Below are 21,682 nucleotides of genomic sequence, written 5' to 3'. Positions count from 1 at the left end.
ACAGGGCAGACCCGCCAAGGCTGGAGACTGAACAATACTGGAAAAGCATATGGGAGAAGGAGGCATCACACAACAGCGGTGCACAGTGGCTAATGGATCTAAGAGCAGACCACAGCAACCTCCCTGAACAAGAACCAGTAACCATCACAGTGGCAGACATTCAACAAAGAGTCTCAGGTATGACGGCACCAGGGCCTGACATGGTTCACACCTACTGGCTGAAGAAGCTAACTGCACTCCATGAGCGCCTGGCAGCACAAATGACCCAGCTGCTAAAGGATGGGACCCACCCTGAATGGCTAACTCAATCCTGATCCAGAAGGATCCCCTGAAGGGAACAGTTCCATCCAACTATCGGCCAATAACTGGTCTCCCCACCACATGGAAGCTCATGTCAGGCATCATAGAGGCTAAGATAAGAGGGCACATGGATCAATACCTGAGCACAGCACAGAAGGGCATTGGTAAAAATACCAGAGGAGCAAAACACAAGCTGCTTACAAGGAGCGTCATAACCAAGTGGCTGGTATAGTGTACAGGAACATCTATGCGGAGTACAGATTGGAAGCCCCAAGGTCAAGGTGGGAAACACCTCTAAAGGTGGTAGAGAATAACCGCGCTAAAGTCTTGTGGGACTTCCAGATCCAGACCTACAAAATGGTAATGGCAAACCAGCCAGACATTGTGGTGATGGACAAACAGCAGAGGAAAGCCGTTGTGGTTGACATCGCAATATCAAGCGATTGCAACATCAGGAAAAAGGAACATGAGAAACTGGAGAAATACCAGGGCCTGAAAGAAGAACTTGAGAAGGCCTGGAAAGTGAAGGCAACAGTGGTGCTCGTGGTCATCGGAGCACTCAGGGCAGCAACCCCAAACTGGAAGAGTGGCTACAGCAGATCCCAGGACAAACCTCAGACATCTCGGTCCAGAAGAGTGCAGTCCTAGGAACAGCCAAGATACTGCGCAGAACCCTCAAGCTCCCAGGCCTCTGGTAGAGGACCCGAGCTTGGATGGATAAGAGACCGCCCACGGAGGGTGAGGGGACAATTTATATATATATATATATTTTATTTTATTTTATTTTTTTTTTGTTTGTTTTTTTTAACCCTATCGCATCACTGTACTTTCATTTGTCAGAAGACAATGAAAAAAATCTCCAAAGTTGCAGTTACCTGGTTATTCTGGAGCAGCTTGGGAAAATTATTGACCTTTTTGGGATGGATTAGTCACTAAGGGAAGGAAAGAAAATAAATTAGTATTCTGAATCATGGCTAGAGTGGTCTCGGTTCTACGCTAAATTTCATCATGTTTTGCTGAATCAATGATACAGAGCAAAGGTCCCTCACTGCACACTTGAAGAACCAATTATTGTCCAAAGAAGTCTTCACACAAACTAAATCTAAAGCTTTCACTACTGTGTGAATGAGATTTTTTTTACAAAATGTTCATTTACATTGGTATAAATGTGTGTGTCGGAGAGGAATTTCTTTTTTTTGGCAGCTGTGGTGGGGGAGTAGAAGCAGCATTATTAGCAGCAGTGAAAACAAGAGTACAGAAGAGAAGCCCCAGCAGACACAATGAGTCATCTTGGTTAAAAAGTATACAGGGAGATGCAGTTAGCTAATACGAGACTACAATATACAGCAATAAAAGCACAGTCCCTCGACAGTGTTGTCAAAGATTTACCAAACAATTCAAGTGCCTGTTATCCCTAATAGGAATCATGATACTCTCTATAGCGAGTCATTCAACTGTACAGCTTCTGATGAAGATTAATATATTATTATTATATATTATTCTCGTTAACAATGAACATAAAATACAAACAGCATGCAGAGTGCATTAGCTCAAACAGAAAACAGACTTAGCTCATCACTTATGATCTCAAATCTTTGTTAGTTCACTCAGTATTGTGAATTTAAACAAAAGAAAGTTCAAGCTTTCTGCGTCAACATTGACTGAATCTAAGAGATTTTATGCAATTTATTGGTTTTGTTAGCTTGGCAGTTTAAAATTTTCTGAATTTGTAAACCCTATTTCCTGAACATTTGGATAATATTCTATGGGTTTTTTAAGCTTAGAGATTTTTGAAGGAAGCTCTGTGGCGTTACCAGTAGGTGGCAGTGACTGAATGTAGCCCAAAACCGCCAGTGACGTTAGACGGCAGGTCTTAATGGTCCATCGCAATGTTTTGGTGCAATCTAGGTTTTTTTTATTTTTTTTTATTTAAATGCAATGCTGTCTGACTTTAGTGTGAACAGATTATGGCCATGAAGTGACCCACATGTGCAGAAGACAAGATGTCATACATAGCACACGGTTTATGGAAGTAGCATTTCATCTTGCCATGTCCTGCCTCCTGCGATGCAGAATGGCAGTGCCGGTCTCACTTGGATGAAATGCCACGTGACCATTCAGACTGATGACAACAGCCTCGGTCTAATTTGATCCACTTTTGCCTGTTGTGTGAACCTAAGGGCTCATTTATGCTAAGTTACATAAAAATGTCAAACGTCACTGCCCACATTTTGGCAACAAAGTCACTAGAGTGCAGTGCAGAGTTCAGAGTTGACTTCTGAGTTGCAAAATTAGTCTTAGATGACAGAAAACATGACAACAGTAGATGAGCTTCAGATTCTCAGAAAGAAGCGTTAGTAGGCAGTGCAGTAGACGATGATGGCCTGTGCAGCTAAATACATGCAGCATGTCTTCTTTGTTCCTTTAGCTGGTCACATGTGTGCTATACTGTGCAACATTGCCTCTGTGGTTTCCTGTGGCACTGCTCTGTTTACTGTGTTCCAGTATATAACCGCAAGTTGTCTGAAAACACAGTGAGATACACACGAAATGAGTGTTAAGGACAGTCAAAAGTCTTTGTCTATTTAACATAGAGCATAAATGGGCCCTAAGAATCTGAGGTTTGGGTGGACATGTGGAGATGTGATGTGAGGAGCCAACCAATGAGATGACAGAATCTCTTGTACCGTTTTTTTTACCTTCAACAGATGGACAAAGGATTTGTTTTTTTTCAGTGCTTCTAAGATATTCTTGTTCTTGTTAAACCATTACTAGATTGCTGATATGACCAGAGATGTTTTTCATGGATCAATGTCACATTGTTCCAAGAATGATGCCCAAATTTACGTAACCAAAATTTGGGCATCATTTTAAAATATGCCCATTGAACCATCTCAGGTTTCTTTGGGCAAGTGAGAGTCAAGAAAAACATGGATGGAAAAGTATAATGTAAAAGGTAAACAAAAAAGGGGAAAAAATAGCTGATATAAGAGAGCTAAAACCAGATTACTTGCTGCTGTAGGATAAACAGGAAGGCATGCTGGGTGGAACATATTTGAATGACAAGGCAAGTGATTTCTCCTAATTGGTTTTGACTGCGTCTTTGAACTGCTGGTGCTCTGCAGCTCAGTTTCTAGGCAAACAGCTATCTCTTGTGATCTCAAGTGCCGCTTAATTTCTCAGACAAATATCAAACCTCTCTCCACACTGGATTAGTTGCAATTTAATGTGATTTGCAATGCCACCTCTCAAAGGGGGGGGGGGTCATGTATTTTTCCCTTAAAGAAATGAGGGAAGCCAAAGCTGGCTTTAAGGTGCCTATCTGCTCCACCTTCAATTTCAGAACACCCACATATCTGCTTCCACCTGCAGTTCAACATAGTTACATAAGAGAAAATAACCAAGTGAAGAAAATTACCACAGGGATGAGATCATACAAAATGCAAATCTGCATTTAGAGCTAGTAAAGTATCTTGACATGGGTAAAAATTTTCTGCTTTTTAAAAAGGTTTTTTCTCCTAAACCAAGAAAACTCCTGTTTAGCTGATTTGCACTAGAAAAGACAAAAAATATCTGTTTTCTTTACTTGAAATAAAGCAAACTTAAAGCCTCTAAGGTTGAATAAATAAGTTGCTGAATGTAAAGTTTTTTTAGAGCCAAGTATTGCATGTCCAGACCCCAGTAAAAATCAGCCATGCACATGAGTGTCACATGCATTTTCATAGTAGCATTCAATGACATCCAAAGCCCTCACAACAGGCTCCTGGCCTCACTGTCTGTCTAGACTTTTATTGGCAGTCCATTACTAGATTAGGAGACTCCTTGGAAAGGTTGAGAAAGCCTCCTGCTGAGCAGTTAACCCATCTTATCCATCAGCACGGCAGGCATCGACTCAGGATGTCGACTGGATTCAGTTATGTTGTGCCATTTTGCAATTTACCTGATCTAGATTCAGGCCCTCTCCAAGGAAACGTACAGGCTGAGTCGAGTTAGAATGTAAAATCCTGACAGTTTTATGAGGCTATTGATAAGAAAGTATCAAGCCCTCTCACTTTATTGGAGTGATCCCTTCAACCCTTATCACTTGATTAAGCCATGATGGAATCAAATGTGATTCATATTTAATTACAGAACCAACTCACAGCACGACAAGTCTCATCCACTAGTCAAACACAGAAATGGCTTTGGACATGATTTCTGGGAATCCATCAAATGGTGGCAAACCAATTCTACTCACATACTTAAATCTCATTCCTTCACTTTGTGTCACTATAAATGCTTGTGGTGCTTTTAATAGACTGGACTTATAAGACTAATAACCTCACTTTCTCAAACAAAACCATTAAACTTTATAAAGCCCATTCCAATACCCAGAGCGTTGAAAGCCATAGTTTTATCAAACCCCAAAAAATATTTAAAATGCGCATGAGGAATTTTGACTATTGAAAATGAATGGATGGATATGTACTTCAGCATCTGAATGTGACCACACTAGTTTGAGACTTTGTTCCAATTGTTTTTCTGGTTCCTGGTTTGGGTGAGGCATCATACTATTGCTACTTGGTTAGGATTTGAAAGCTAAACTGCTTGGTGAGGTTTAGGAAAATCAATAAAGATTCAGTTTAAAATACAGTTTCATATGACTAAATTATATGAACCACTGATCAAAATTAAATGGATTTCACCTCTTAATAAGAGGGGTCTGGTCTTGCTCTCATCTGGGAGCCTAAAATATCTAGATTGTATCTTAGCTGTTCCTCCAATAATGCCCTTTTATGGACAGGCATCTTAGAATTAAAGACAGTTGACTGACAAATAACCAAATCAGTGTCTTTAGATCGTCACTAAAATCAGGGCTTTTAACTGTTACATTGCTCCTTTTAGACTGCATCACCTCTACAATAGCATCAACTTCCCTCATTTCTTTATTGTACCAAGTCTTCAGTTTCATGAACCCCCCCATCACTTGGGATTAATGCATCTGTCTTGTGTGGTTTTTTTTTTTGGAGGTATCTCCTACTTTGACTCTTGGACTTCCAACCCATACTAGGTACTGATGCTCCTGTACGCCGTTCCACTGCTGGCTATTGCACTACGTGTATGCTGTATTACTCCACATCTTGCATCCTACTACTATGAGCTGGACTTGCTCCAAGTCCTCTTTGCACAGTCTGCCCCTGGGGTCCTGTGTGATGTGTTAGACCCTGCTCTTGTATTTAAGCATCTGCCATAATTACAGCCTTCTGTGACTTATTCTATCCACTGTTAGAACGTCTTGATTTCAGCCATTGCTTTAAACCATATGTATGAGTGTTATTCGAAATTGCAGAATGGCTGCAATGGCTAATGGTCAGATAGAAAAAGAAAAATACTTTGACAAGAATGAGTAAGCTCTTTGACAGCTGGAAAAAAAACAAACAAATAATAGTCCTATTAGCAATACAGCCTGTATGTGATGGTGTCAGACAATTTGTTGGAAGATGGAGAAAAAGGAAGTTGTCGTCCCCCCTTCACGGACAAACAAAACATTTCAGGCTTTAGGGGGGGTGTTTGCAAACTACTTAAAACAATCAGCTCAGGAACCTTAATCAGGGACGTTTGCTGCTTATTCATTTAAAATGTTTGACAAAACAGTCAAAATCTAAAAACTGCGGATATAAGATAAAAACAAAAAAATAATCAATGACCTAATTTCTAACTTTTTTTCACCTCACATAAATATTTTATTTTTGCACTCTAATTAGCCTGACTTCCTATTTTGCAAAGCATATAAAGTTCTAGCTTACTTCCTGTTCATGCTGACCGACACACACCTGTTTTAAGTTTATCAACTTTCACCAGCTCCTTTAGTATGTAAACTATCAGGGTAACTTTGTTCTTTGTAAAAATAAAAATAAAAAAAAGTTTTCCATTGTGAGTCCTGTCTTCTTTTTTTATGCAAAAGATTTGTTTAAAATCTTGACTTCAAACCTTAAGCTAAATTAATAACCACTTTCCGAGTGCAGATCCACAGCCAAACCTCCAATTAACCATCAGCTAAACGGTAAAAAGTAAACATGTTTCTAAATCAAAAGAAAACCACTGACTCTCAACCTGTAGTTTTATAGTCTGTGTTAAAAGATTAAATAAAGAAAGAAAAAATAGGAGGAGATCATTCACAGGATCAGTCTCCTTAAACTGAACACAACCTGATCTCTGTCTTGCAGGCATCCCACACATGGTTCTCTCTGCAGGCGGGAGGGACTGTCTACGTGCCGGAGACACCTGTTCCAGCGATGACACCTGCAGCCCACGGCTGCGCACCCTCAGGCAGTGTGTGGCAGGAGATGGCAGTGTCAAACTGGGGCCCGGGGCACGAAACCAGTGTGAGAACGCCATGACTGCGCTTCTCTCCACCCCTCTGCACGGCTGCCAATGCAAACGAGGGATGAAGAGAGAGAAGAACTGCCTGAGTATCTACTGGAGTCTTCACCAGTCAGTGCTGCACGGTACGATTGGCATAAGCACACAGAAACTGATGGTTGGGTGGTGGGCGGGAGCAGGTACAGTATTTTACTGGGATAACAGAGCGTGTGCTGGCCATTACAAATAAATCAGACTTCCGCCTCCACACAGCGAAACTGTAGTTTCCAGGCTCAAATGAAAAGAATGATTACTGTGTCAGACATAGGTCAAATCTAGAGCTCCTATTCCTTTTATTCCACCCACACAAATAATATTTGATGCTATTGATGCTTATTTCATTCATTTTTCCTGCACCAGTTCCCCATAGTTTGGCTAACTTTTACATTTAAATTAAAAAGATTTGAATGTGAAAGCCCTCCATTTCTGCTGTAACATTCAGATGGTAGGGTCAGAATTTGGTGGAAATGACATAAAAACATGGATCCATCCTGCTTGCTGACCATGTCCATCCCTTTATGACCACAGTGGAGCATCTTCTGATGCTACTTCCAGCAGGATAATGCACCATGTCACAAAGATCAGATCATCTCCACCTGCTTTCTAGACCCTGACAAAGAGTTCACTGGACTCCAACGGCCTCCACCGTCACCAGATCTTAATCCAATAGAGCAGCTTTGGGATGTGGTAGAACGGGAGATTCTCATCACGGATGTGCAGCTGACAAACCTGCAGCAACTGTGTGATGTTGTCATGTTAATGTGGAGCAAAACCTCTGAGGAATGTTTCCAACACCTTGTTGACTCTCCCACCAAGACAGCTCTGAAGGAAAAAGGGGGTCCAACCCAGTACAAGCAAGGTGGACTTAGTAAACAGGCTTGTGAGTGGAACTGTAATTAATGTAATACCCTTTTCATCCCTGGTGAACATTTTTCTGTCAGCACACCTTCCTCTGGACTTTAGTCCACAATTTTCTGGTGTTTTGGGGTAAAATATATATGTCAGTTTGTAGATACCAGGAGAAATATTTCTAATTGCTGCTGAGATTCCTACAGCAGACATGCAAAAACTGTTTGCAAGACAACCAAAATGTCACTAACTGAATGAATTAGATTTTACTAGTCCAAAGTCATGACTGGGCACTGTAACAGTTGGTCCATGGCTCAACATATTCTATTTTCCTATTATGAATAACAGTTTCATTATATTGTCCCCTGCAGAGATGCAACTAAGGAATGAGCTATTATCAGGATAAAGTGACTCCATACGTTTTGCTGCATGATAAAGTTTATGTGGTTAGCACTCCTCAGAAACCTTTAAGAAACCTCAAGTCGGATTTATTTATAAGGTTGACCCAAGTGCTGGGGGGACAAAAATAAATAAATCAATTATAGATGAATAAATCAGAGAACAAGAGCAATGTTAAAGTTAAAAACAAAAGGGTCAAAACAAACAGAACGGAAGTTGGTGGAGGGATGCCAGAACTTAAATTTTGTCTGTTTTCCTGGTTTCTGTCCAAGGTCTCTGTAGACATGACACCCATCCTGCACAGCATTTTACATCAAGTCCTTTTACTTTTCTACTTTGCCCTTACTTGTGAATAATCAGGGGTTAAAACAACATGGTTATGGTAAAAATCCATGGTTTTGGTTTCAAATAACATGCAGTGCATTATTAGGACACAACACTTATTCATGCTCTGCAAGTCCCGCCATGTCCAATCAACACTGCCCTGCAGAATCCACCACCTGTTGAATAACCAGCTGACAATTTCCAGCAGTGGATTGTGAAGGCTTTTACTTTGTGTCATTTAATGTTTCTTTTATTCTGCACTAACTGTGGCAGTTAAGTTTAGAGAAAGTTCCTTCATTCTTCCTTCATTATACTAGATTAGCATATTAGCAGATCACATTTGCGTATATCAAAAAGTTATGATTAAGAGCTTCAAGGCAAATAATCACACCTTATCAGACACTTTTAGCACCAACATGAGCAGCTCAGTTGGAATTTGCAATTTTAATGATTTAAATCAGATTTAAAAACTATTTATCCACATAACAAATTCTATTTCATACAGCTTAATAGCCTTGCCAGTGAATTAGAAGTTTCTAACCATGTTAGCATGTCCAGATGCTGGTTTTTTTTTAATGACAATGTAATAAAAATCAACAGCCAACACCACGGCCGAGCCTGTTATGGTGCACAGGGTTTAGTCGGGGTAAAAGTAATAGTCAAAAGCGTCTCAGAACAGTCAAATGTGAGCAGCTGAAGCAACAAACTGGGCAAACAGAGCTGGAGTTTATTTGCATATCCACAGACAGAAAGATATAGAGGTATATTTAATCCATTATTAAAGCATGAAGGGATTATTTTGATAGGAAAGAAAATCTAAATGTAATTTAATAATTTTGACCTTTTTAAACTGGATCGTCTGACCCCAACTCACTCATACTAGATGTTAATGTTTTATTACTATGACAGGCTACCGGTTTGTTTGGGATTAGCATGTGTTATGTTTAATATGAGTTAAATGTCACATGAGGTAGTTTGGTAAATCTGCATGTGTGCCCTGCTTACAAATAATAATAATAAAATTTAAAAAGGAGATGCTGTATGCTACACCCTTGTTTTTTAACGAGCTAACAACTTCCTGAGGTCTTACAAAAAGGCCCGTGGCATACTGTGGTTAAAATTAATTAATAGCTGGCTTATTTTTACAGCTCTGTTCACAGCAGTCTGTTTTCTGGACTCCACCCTCCTATTCCACAGGGTGTATCTTATCTGAAGTCCAGATTAATGACCAACCTAACATAAACATAGAGACATAAATGAAGAAATATAAATAAAGAGTCAAATGACTCTTTAGAACTTCAGACAATTTATACTGCATAAGGCGGCATACAGTACCTACCCTGACAGCTCTCACTAGCTTATTAGCTTAACCTAACTTTGCTCCTCTGTGTTGGCAGGACTCAGCCTGGTGGAGAGCTACCCATATGAACCAGAGGAAAGGGGCTCGGATTACGTTCGTCTGGCCTCCATCGCTGCAGGTGACTGAGATCAAGTGTTTCCCTACCTACCTACTGCCTCAAGTTAGCAACACTAACAAGCTGAGAAAGTAGCTGTGACTGTCAAAAATCCTCTTTCGTGGGTACTCATCAGGTTACATGCCAAAGTAAATCCAACTGTCATTCTGTATCATTTGTCAGAGTAAAATAGGGGAGGGGGGATATGCAGGTGGGTTTGTGAAGCGTTTGATGAGCTACATTCCTCACCTTGCCTCCTTCTTGCCTCCGAGCCTGTGGGGAAGCCGCAGGGTTGGTATGTGTGGCTGTTTGGCCTCAAGGCACGGATTAATTACCTATTTACTTTAATGCACCTGGAAGAAGAGAACCTAGGGTGAGTAATGGGGAGAAAGAGTGTGTGGAGAGAAGAAAGAAACAAAAAGAAAAATGCTGTGGCAAGAGTTAAAAGGAGGATGAGAAAGAAAGACAGAGAAAGAAAATTGAGACTAGATGCAACTGGTTTGTGTCGCACATTTTTCCCCCCTCTTTTTGAAGCTTTGGCGAAAAGGCAGGAGACTTTTGTTTTTTTTTCTTCCCACTGAATAGGACACAATGTCGTTTGCATTTTCTCTGACGGTAATTCCACTCTGAATAGTAAAATCTCTAAAGTCTAAATAACAATTTAGATTAAATGATCATGAAAATAATTTGTTCTAATTTTTGTTCTGCAAACCTTAAAACCAAAATCAAGCAATTTCTAAATTTTTGTTAATTTCAGCACTTAATAGGAAAAATTACATTGCTTTTAGTTTTTTTTAAAAAGGTCCCATATTATGCAAAATTCACCTTCTAGAGGTTTTCTAACAGTCATATGTGGCCTCGTAGCCTGTGTATGAGGCCCCAAAATGAGAAAATTCTGTCTCCTCTCTCACTTGCTTGCTCCACTTTTTAGCAAATGTGTGCTCAAACAGGTGAGTCTGACATCTTTTATCTTTGTGACCTCACGAAGGGAAATAATCATTCCCCCTGGCAGTGGATACTGTCATTGACCCCCAACCCCCTATCCTATCAAGCTGGGCTTGCCCTCTTAAATCTTCGAGAGGGCACCAGCAAAAGCCAGATCCTCTCCCAGAGAGGGGTGTGGACAGGCACCACTCATGAACATTTAAAGGTACAGGCACAGAAACAGTCCGTTCTGAGTAGAGCTCACTAGAGCCACATTTGGAATGACTGAAATTAAAGATGGAGGCTGAATTTGGGCTAATACACTTTGAAAAGAATGTTGTTGGACCTCTGATACTCATATGAAATTGTTGAAAAAATGTATAATATGGAACCTTTAATATTAAAAACAAAAATTAAATAAAGGCAATTATTTAATTTATTTAATGTATTTATTTTTCTCCTTTGAACATAAAAGCCAATCAGCAAAACAAACTGATTGAAATAACACTGGATAAACTGCAGCAAAGAAGAAAAATGGAAATTCTTCTATAAGTAGGGTTTAGGAGACTTAAAAATAATAGACCATGTGTTCATGTGTAATGGTTAAACAGGATCTTAGCAGAGATCTGGGGCAAGGCAGTTTCACAAAGCAAAGCTTTGCAATAGAAAAACTTTAAAAAGAAACTAAACTGCAGACACATCAGATTAATTTTAGTTGGTTTCTACAGCCCAACAAACCTGTGTGAGAACATTCTGCTGTGTAACTCTTTGGATTTGATTTTCCCACATTTAATATTCATTACTGATCATGAGGCTTTATTCAGATTTGATCACCAACTCCAGGGAATGCACTGACATGTATAAGATAAAGATGCACTTTAGAGCAGAGCCAAGCATCGCTGCTCACTACAGTCTTCAATTTTTATTGATGTTCCTGAAGCTGTTTTGAAACCCGCCATGTTTCACTGGAAGGCTGAATTTAGGTACTGTCACAGACACAGATCCTCTCTCCAGTCACTAGTTTAGAAGCATCCAAAATCAGCACCATCAGTTACAACAGGGGAGAGGACCTACTTGCAGAGTTCTAGTCCAGCTGTCTGCAGACCCACCTTCCCAGGGCTCATCCGATCCAATCTTTTGGCACTTGGCCAGCACTCATGACCTCAAATAGTTCATTTAGTAGACGAAGACATAACTCAATAATCCAAACCATCATTACAAAGATGAGAAATCTATACACACCAGGAACTTTCTTCAAATTAATATAAAGGCCTGACATCACAGCTAGTTGCCATTTATAACCTCAGAAGCTAGTCACACCTGACCCACCTCTTAAAGCAAGATGGCCAGAACTCATCTGTTTTTTTAATTAGAAATAAAGTACAGCATATTTCAAAAATAATTCTAGAGTGGGATTTAATAGTAATCTCAGAAACACATTTGGACACAACAATAAATAATACTCTGCTAAATACAGATGGGTACAATATCTGTAGACTGGATAGAAATTTAAATGGGTTTGGGGTGTTGCAATCTATGTTCAGAGTCATATACCATTAAAGGTTAAAGAGGAATTAAGAATAGGGGGGCTGGAAGTAATTTGGTTACAAGTGCAACCACCAAATAAAAAGCTATTAGTAGGATGTTGTAATAGACCACTTAAAGCAAATGTGATGTATCTTGATTAGATATGTGATGATGTTGGACAGAGTATGTGATTTAAAAAAATAGGTTTATTTTCTGGGTGACTTGAGTATTGATTGGAATTTAAAATCATGTGTACTCAGATGTAAGTTGCTCACTTGTGCAGATACTTGCAATTTGACTCAGGTGATTAAGAACCACACAAGAATTTGTCACAGGGTTGATGGTTTAAGCTCTTGTTCCATTTAATTTTCACAAACACATATGGTGTGTTCAAAAGCAATATCAGTTCCTCTTCATTGTAGTGATCACAATTTAGTGGCAATCGGACGAAAGGCCAAAATACCAAGGTCTGCTCTGAAAATATTTTTAAAAAGGATGTTTAAAAATTTGGATTGGAATCATTGCGATGATGTAAAATGGATTGAGTGGTCTACAGTCTTGAAGGAGCAGGATGCTAACAGGGCTTTAAGTGTGTTTAATGATTTGTTAACGCCAGTTATTGATAGACATGCACCAATAAGGAAGCAAACAGTGAGGAATGCTAGGGCTCCATGGTTAGTAAAAGAGCTTAGAGATTATATGACCCTAAAAGATCGGAGCAGTAAGATCGGGGAATGCGTTGCAATGGGATTATCTTCATAAATTGAGGAACTGGGTCACAAAATCAAATAAAATGTAGACAAGGTATTAAAGATAAAATTGCTTATACAAAATCAGATTAAAAACTGGAATACACTTAATGAATTAATGGGCAGAAAAGGGAGGTCAACTCCATCCTTTTTAGAGGTGGATGGACAGATGCTTATTAAATATAGTTACTTATCTTAGTAGTTACTTTAGTGACTAAATTAAAATTATCCGAAATGTGTTGCACCTTGATGCTACTGATGATGTATTATCTAATAAAGTGATCAAAAATGAAATAATGGGTAATAAATCATTTAAATTGGCTTTTGAAAATATTGATGCTAATATTGAAATTACTCAGAACAAGCAAAGAAGAACCTTCAGGTGTTGACAACCTTGATATGAAGTTACTGAAACCTGTAGCCGATCTGATTGCTCACATTAATTTAGGTTTAATAATGTGTGTCTTTTTGAATGGAAAATTATTACTTTACCAAAGAATAACAGAATTATTTTCAGGAAAGAATAGTAGAGCCTCTATTAGCTGTGCTAAGGAGCAAATAATGTGAACAAATTAAAGATTACTTTAAGAAAAATTCAGTACATCAACCTGCATATTAAAAAAGGGCATTCAGAGCTACAGCACTTGCTCGGGTGACATGATTGGATGGTGGAAATAGATGACAAAAAATAATATTGTTGGTGCTGTATTGTTAGATTTAAGTGCAGCATTTGATGTTCTTGATCATGATGTATTGCTAAGTTGAGCTGCTATGGGTCTGAACCAGCTGCTATTGCATAGATAAAGAGTTCTTTTTTACTGACAGGAAAAGCATAGTATACTTTAATGGCAGCTCTTCTGATCTGGGTTGTGGCGTCCCACAAGGGAGTTCTTTGGGTCCGCTTTTATTTTCAGTCTTTATTAATGACCTTCCTTTCATTTTAAATGATGCCACCACTGCAATGTATGCTGATGATTTAACAATTTATACATAGGCACATACACCTGCTGAATTAACTAGGAGTTTATATGAGAAATAAGTGTTAATAGAGAAATGAATGAGGAGAAAAAAATTAACTAAAAGTATTATTTGGGGTTCGAAACATTCACTGAGAGAAGAGAGATCCTAAACTATGCTTAACTAGGGTTGATGTAGTGATAAGTAGCAAATAACAGAGGTGAATCTAATGGGGGTAATTTTAGATAGTCAAATGTCCTGGAATAGTCAAGTTGACAAAACAAGTGAATAGAATGGGTAGAGGGTATGACTGTGCTTAAATGCTGCAGGAAATGGATGCCTAATCATTTATGAATGAGTGATACAAGCATTAGTCTTGTCATATTTAGATTATTACTCTGATTTGGTCCAGAACAACTAAACATAACCTGGCCAGGCTGCCAGTAGCTCAGAACAGAGCTGCTCGACTTGCTCTTCAACATCCTTACCAGACCAGCGTCAGTGTAATGAATCATCATCTATCATGGCTGAGTGTAGAATGTAGGAGGCAATGTTCATTAACATGTTTCATTTAAAAAAGTAGTTATGACCAAAACAGAATTATTGTACAGAAGATTATCATTCTTCTCAGACACACGCAATTATTTAATGAGACAGACGTCAGCAGGTTGTTTTTTGTTGTCTCCATGTAGAACTAACTTAAAACAGAAGACAATGAATTACAGAGCAATGGTGGCATGGAATAAATTACCAGACTTTTTGGTTTTAGAAAATGATAGGGTAAGCTTTAAAAAGAAGCTAAAATTAATTCTGTTTACTCGGCAAGAAATATTCTGTCTGTTTAGAAGTGAACTATTGAGTTGTGTTTTTTCTTTACATTATTTTGAAAGTGATGAGATGATATGATTCCTTAGTTAGGAAACAGGAAATGTAGAGTTACAATGCCATTGTGTTATAAATGCTATTTTGTACTTTGAGCAAGTGTCTTTGTGCTTGATGTCTGTGTTGTGTGTTATGTATTTTAATCAATCAATGCATTGAGTTGATGACTTTGTGGAGACCCCAGGAAGAGTAGCTGCTGTGAAATGACAGCAGCTAATAGGGATCTAATAAATAAAACACAAACATAGCGTGGGCAGTACTGTGACAGCACAGTGGTACACATCTTCAAAATGCACATAAATCTATGACAACAAATTCTGAGTTGGTAAAACATCCCCAGTCACCCATTTTTTGTCAGTCAGCATCCACACCATGGAAACTGTGTGCCATTAACTGTAACATGTGTGACTCATAATGCATATTTTTCTAACCCCAATGACATGAAACAAACCGGAAGAGTTAAATTCACTGGGAAAATTGTCTGTGGAGCTCAGCTCTCCACCACATCACAGCTTCCCTTCATTAAAAACAGCCCCATTCCTTAACCATGTCAAACATGTATATGCTCATGTTTGAAGACATCGAACAATCATACAAAACCAGACTGACACGAGGGGTCTTTAACAAACAGCTGAGATGAGGCAATACCAATATGTTTCCTTTTGATACAATACCATTAGTTTATGCTACTTCTTCACTGATGTAAAAAAAGATATTTTTTCCACCTTAAAGAAAAAATAAAATAAAATCATATGATTGTACAGTGTGCAATAATCTTTATTGCAAGTGTTACATGAAATATGATTAAACTACAAATACTTGAAAGAAATGTTTAAAGATAATATCAGTAAGTAAATTACATTAAATAAAATGAAAAGAACTCTTTAAATGCATATAAAATGGACTACAAATTCATATATAATTAACTGAATTCATAAAACTGAAGAACATAATGATCCAGACATGGAATGACCACACCGGGGCGGATTTATATGCAGAATTACCTAAAATGCTCAGAAGTGAGAACAAATGTTTTGTATTAGCACATTTAGAAAAAATATTCAATATTTTTACCAGCAGATATAAATGTATTGACTCCAAGTATCAATACGCCCATCTCTAGACAAGTCTTCCATCTTTAATTTTGTGCTTTGATACCAGTAGCTCCTTGTGACTTCTGTTTCTTTTGGTTGTTAAAATAACTATAGCTAAAGTTTAATTCTGCTCAGTCCATGTCCCAGCTGACCGTGCTTGTTTCATGTCTTTAACACCATCTGTAATTGGCTGCAGCTCTTCACTGATGACTCACTTGACAACTTATGATGGCAAATGACCAAACATGCTTGGATCAGACCAGGTGTTGGGCAGAAAATGTGAATAAACTAAGAGAAACAAAAGACAGCTTGCAGACTGCAGGGGTTTTTTTCTGTCACTTCACAGCTCATTCAGATTTATGGTCAGACACTGCGACATGTCCACATGCCTCATAAATCATGTCTTCATAAATTTTCTCGCAAGCAACTGGTGGCTGCCTGAGAGATGTGTGCAGAATTTGTCTGCAGTGTACAGTAAAAATCATAGTCTAAAATGTAGTGTGAACCCAACATACACATCAACTTTTTACTGTGTTACTTTGTCTATATGGTATTTTTAATGCAGTACAAGACATATTACAAGAAAAATCCATCATCAGCCTAGTATCTGAGGACTTCTGCTTTGGATCTACAAAGCCTCAGCCTCAGAAAAGATAAAGTCTGCCCCAAGCACAGATAACCATCTCTGGACCTCAAGGGCCACTGTCCTGCAGGTTTCAGGTGTTTACCTGCTCCAATACACCTGACTCAAACTACGAGGTCATTAAGAGGCTTGTGGACAACTAAACAGGCTGTTGGAGACCCATTTTATTTGCAGCGGGGAACAATTAAAATCTTCTATTCCAGCCATTTATCTGGGAGACACCAAGTATGACAAAGCATGTTTCCTGTCCGTCCGGCTTTCGTTTGCCGCTGGGTAAAAACCTTTGGGCTGCGCTTCCAGCAGACTGGCGCAGACTGCATTTCCAGGCTTTGTCAGCGGTTTCTGTCATGGAAAAAGAAAAATGCTGCCTGTGGCTCAGAAAACTACAGGGAATCCGGCTTTACCCAGGGTCCAGATGCAACTGTCTGACTGATGTCTCTTTTACCTGGCTGAAAAATCTAAAAGGCCGACACAGTAAGCCCACGACTCTGCTGCTCAGTGAAAGATTCATAATTTCATTGCTGTTTATTTGTGTAGCAAAGTTAGTTTTTCAGAGGAGACTTTCTGGATGTGGTGAGAAGCTGGACTCTAGTCATAGATCTCCACACTCTGAATGAGGAAGATTTCAAGCAATCAAACCATGAGGTTTTTTTGTTTTGTTTTTCCCATGGCATGTACTACATTTTTCACAAAAACAGATGAGTTGTAAGAGGACTTTAAAACTGACCTATATCTTTTTAGTAAATTCCTCGTCTATATACTCAATAGACTGTACACCTTGTAATAGTCTAATTTCAGCAGCATAATCATGCTCTTTGACCTCATACATATGCTGCCTATTAACACGAAGCCACCAGTTTGAGGCTCCCTTGGCGTACATCGGTGCCTGACCAGTACTATGCCATCTCCTCATAAATTTCACTCCAGTAACTACACAGGAGGTCAAAGTTGACATCCTTGCCATGCATCTCGACAAGTCCACTGCCAAAACAACACAGACGTGATTAATGGATGTTTTTCCCCCCTTATAGCATCTCTCCCTCAGAGAAATGACCCTTCTCAAAGATGCAAGCCAGAGCCACAGCTCATCATATTTTAAGGAGTATTCAAATAACAGAGTGCTTCACCCTGCGCCCATTAATCAGCTAACTAAAGTCAAGTCGGCGTTGTTAAGAGACTGCTTCCCTTTAAACGGTACATGTTCTGCACCCAAAGAGAAGCTTTTTAATGCATCAGTGGCCTGTGGGAGTGGTACAAATTGTGTTTCCTTACACGGATTTTCCACTTCATGCTCCCTTGTTGGAAGAAAATATATCATCAGTTTGGTTTTCTTAGACTCCACGACAAGTTGGTCACAGGCTTGGAAAAGCCGTGAGGAAATCAGCCCTTTAGATTTAGATGATACTTTAGTTCATGCCTTGGTTTAGCTCCGTCCTTTTGCAATTTGTTTAAATAAAAAAAAAAAAAGCTACAGCTCTGGTATTGTTTATCTTTTAGAAACATAGCCATGTTAAACCTCCTAAAGGAACATTTTCCGACTCTGTCTTCTGTTTTAAAATGCACCTTTTATAAAAGGAACTGTATTGTGCTCCATCATGAAGGATGAGTCCCTCTCAGCTAAAGACATGACAAAAGATTCCAACAACCCGAAAGAATAAAAAAAAGAAAGGTATTAAAAATGTCCATAAAATGTTCAGACTAATATGGAATAATCCACCACTTCACCCTTACTCTGTTTATTATCTTCCAAACACTCATTTTGTTGCCAATAAATTGCTTAACATCCCAGTGCTGACAAAGCTTAGAGCTATGAAAGAGCAGCACTAAAGATGTAAGTAGTTTATTACTGTAATCTGTTCGGAGTAAACTGAATTGAACTGTCTGAATACGTTTTAATGATGAATAAGCTCAGAAAATCTAAAAACTCCTTAGCTGTTTTACAAGAAAAGGTTAAGATATACAGTATTGTCCCAAATATGTGTATTTTTTGTTTAAAACAAGCAGATCGCCGTCGCTACAAGACATTAGATTATGTTACACGCGCGCAGGTGTCAGTGTGTGTGCACATCTCGGGGGAAACTCCGAGAGCATGACAGAGAGATCAGCTCTGACATATGTCATGTATATCCTATACAGTCCATGTGCATATCAGCTAAATAACACCAGAATGTTTAGTTTTTAATAACAGAACTTAGTATAAACCGTTTGAGCAAATGAGACTTAAAGAACTTCTGCTGTGACTGGCTATTGCATAGAAATCAGATCAGAATAGTTCAATTTGATCTGGTAGGGGTATAATGTTAGGGGACACATTGATAGTCTTTTTCTGAAGATTAGTTATGGAAATTGGGGGCTGTCTTATAATCAGGAGAGAGAGTGGAGAGAGGACTATATATATATATATATATAAGCTTGAAAAACTTGTGAACGTAGGGTGATTCACCTGAACGTACATGAACCCGCGGCCGAACCAGCTGGTAAACACGGGCTGGAGATCAACACAGAGATGGGCTTTGCTTGAAACTGCTGACTGAATGAAATGAGCTTATCTGCAACCACGAGGACTGTTTGATTGCTGTCATATTATAGGGAACCACTTGTAATTTGTTAAAATATGTAAATAGCAGTAAATTGAAAGAGTAAATGAAAATGGCACATAGCACAAATAATAAAGTTTCAAGCTTTAGTGCAGGCAGTCCAGGCGAGTTTGGCACCACCATCTGTTCTCAAAGCAGCCCACGATCAAGTAGCATTAAAACAAATAGCTGAGGACCAATAGATTTAGTATTGGCTTAGTATTGGTTTTAAGCATTGATTTGAAAATGGATGGTGTCTGTGTCCTGGACTCACTAAATATTAGCTGGTTCTAAAGTCGAAGAACCTGTATACTAAAGACACTTCTGTGGAAACTCTGGAAATAACCAGTAGACCAGCATACCGAGAGTGAAGTGTTCATATGTGGTGAAAGAGAATAATGTCTTTTAGATAGGTTAGAGTTTGGCCAATAAGGGCTTTGTATGTAATAAGAAGGATTTTATAAGTCTATTCTAATCCTTACAGGGTTGGTTAACAGGCTACTCACAGCAAAATGGGCCCTTTTTCAAGCCTCAGCTGGGGCTCCTGTGTGGCGTTTGATTGCTGTCCCTGTGCCTTTATGGGATTTCTCCAGACGCTGTGAACATGTTCTGCATGAACTGATGAATCTGAACTGACCGCAGCTGTGAGTATGCGTGGTTGTCTGCGCGTCTGTATTAGCGCTGTGGTTGGTCAGTCTGCTTAATGACAGCTGGGAAAAGCTCCAGACCCTGAGCAGGATAAAAAAGGGGGTATAGAAGATGGATGGATTACAGAATAAGGTCTGAGAATGGAAAATGATCAACAGCACCAGTGAAGTCAGCCTCCACTTGTTCCTGTGAGAAACAGCCCAGCTGAGGTTGTTTTGGGATATTTTGGATATAAATGAGAATTTTACATTAAAATGTGCACGTTGTCCTTCCCCATTAATGTGGCCATGGGATACAATTTGTCAAAGTCCACCCTCTCCTCCCCCCTGGCTTCTGCACATTAAGCTGGGAATACAGTAACCTGCGCTTTGTGCTGGGCTGTTAGCTCGATCTCCAAGGTCATTCTTATTTTATATGACAGCTTGGTCAGTCGAAGTCACCAGGAGACACAACTACAGGCACTTTAGGAACTAATGAGCAGCACTATCTGCCAGAGGAGTTGAACATCATCATGGCTGTATTGACTTGAAGAATGGAGGGGGGAGGACATGAACATATGATGATGGATTGGAAAATATTTCTTTAAAACGGGAGGGTTTCCACAGCTTCCACAGAGGAGACTCATTACTGTGGAAGTTGGTGAGAGCACGGCTGAGAGGGAGAAAGAGGTGGACAAAGTTTGAGGAAGAATAGACAGAAGAAAGCTGAAGAGAAATGGAAGTCGCAGATGGATTAGTGAGGGGAAAATGGCAAAAGAAGGGCAGAGGGGGAGATCAGGTGAGTGAGGGATGGCCCCAGATGTAAGGAGGGAGTGCTGGATGGATGGATGGAAGGATGGATGAAGGGGGAGGAGTGGTAATAACAGACCTTGTTGTGTGGTGGAGAGATGGAAGAGCCACTTCTCCAGTGCTGCCACCCTGCATTAACCCAGCAGAATGAAATATTCAGCCATTAGGCCTTGGCTGAAACACCGTCAGTGCCCAGGCTCATGCAACATTCAAACACCATTCATGTTCTATTTATTACAAGGAGGCCTATTACATATAATCATCATTTTGATTTAGTTTGTTACTGAAGAGGCAGATTTTCTTTTTGTTTTCCATCTTCAGATGCAACACTGCATCCAAGTCCAGAGGTGATAGCGGCAAATCAATCCAGCTCCAATTAGGCCATGAAATCATTTGTAAACATTGCCTGGGATTTGATTTTCTCAAACCACACAGAAGGATGAAAAGCTTTTTTCCCCTCATTTTCTTTTGTGTGTGCTTTCTTCCAGAGTCTGAGGTGATGACAGTGAACCGCTGCCTGGATGCTGCCAAGGCGTGCAACATAGATGAGACATGTCAGAAGCTTCGTACAGAGTACGTCTCAGCCTGCATCCAGCCATCAGCCCGCTCGGGGCCATGTAACCGACCAAAGTGCAACAAGGCGCTGAGGAAGTTTTTTGACCGCGTTCCTCCTGACTACACCCATGAGCTGCTGTTCTGTCCCTGCACCGACACGGCCTGCGCAGAGCGCCGCAGGCAAACCATCGTGCCATCCTGCTCCTACGAAGAAAAGGAAAAGCCAAACTGTCTGGCTCAGCTGCGGATCTGCAAGGCAGACTATGTGTGCAGGTAGAAATTTGTGTTGTCTTACATGGACTGGCTGCTAAAAGCATGTTACACAAGCCTTTCTGGATTACGATCAGAATCAAAATAAACTTTGTCCATGAAGGGAAATTCGTCAGATACGCGCATGATGTCAAACACACAAACAGACAAGTGTCTACAGTAAACTACGTGGAAGGCTGCACATCAATAATCTGAATAAATAGAGGTAGGAACAAACTGTAGAACTCACCCGGAAATACAGCTGAACAAACTATTCCATGAGAATAAAATAAATTAAACCAACTTTAAATAATATTAAAACAATACACCAACTCCCAAAATCAAATCCTATTATCAGATGA

At 39.5% G+C, this 21,682-nt stretch overlaps 1 protein-coding gene across 1 annotated transcript in view; it reads left to right on the top strand.

The window, feature by feature from the left end:
- Positions 1-21,682, top strand: part of gfra4a (GDNF family receptor alpha 4a) — a 190,056-nt gene that overhangs the window by 128,562 nt on the left and 39,812 nt on the right. Inside the window, exons 2-4 of the mRNA XM_041972787.1 lie at positions 6,507-6,788; positions 9,672-9,752; positions 21,005-21,344. Coding sequence (XP_041828721.1) covers positions 6,507-6,788; positions 9,672-9,752; positions 21,005-21,344 — 703 coding nt within the window. The remainder of the gene's footprint in view (positions 1-6,506; positions 6,789-9,671; positions 9,753-21,004; positions 21,345-21,682) is intronic.

Source organism: Melanotaenia boesemani, chromosome 20 (genome assembly GCF_017639745.1).
Source record: "Melanotaenia boesemani isolate fMelBoe1 chromosome 20, fMelBoe1.pri, whole genome shotgun sequence".
Lineage (NCBI taxonomy): Eukaryota > Metazoa > Chordata > Actinopteri > Atheriniformes > Melanotaeniidae > Melanotaenia > Melanotaenia boesemani.
Note: the sequence above shows the minus strand (reverse complement) of the source record. Positions and strands in the feature narration are given on the sequence as shown.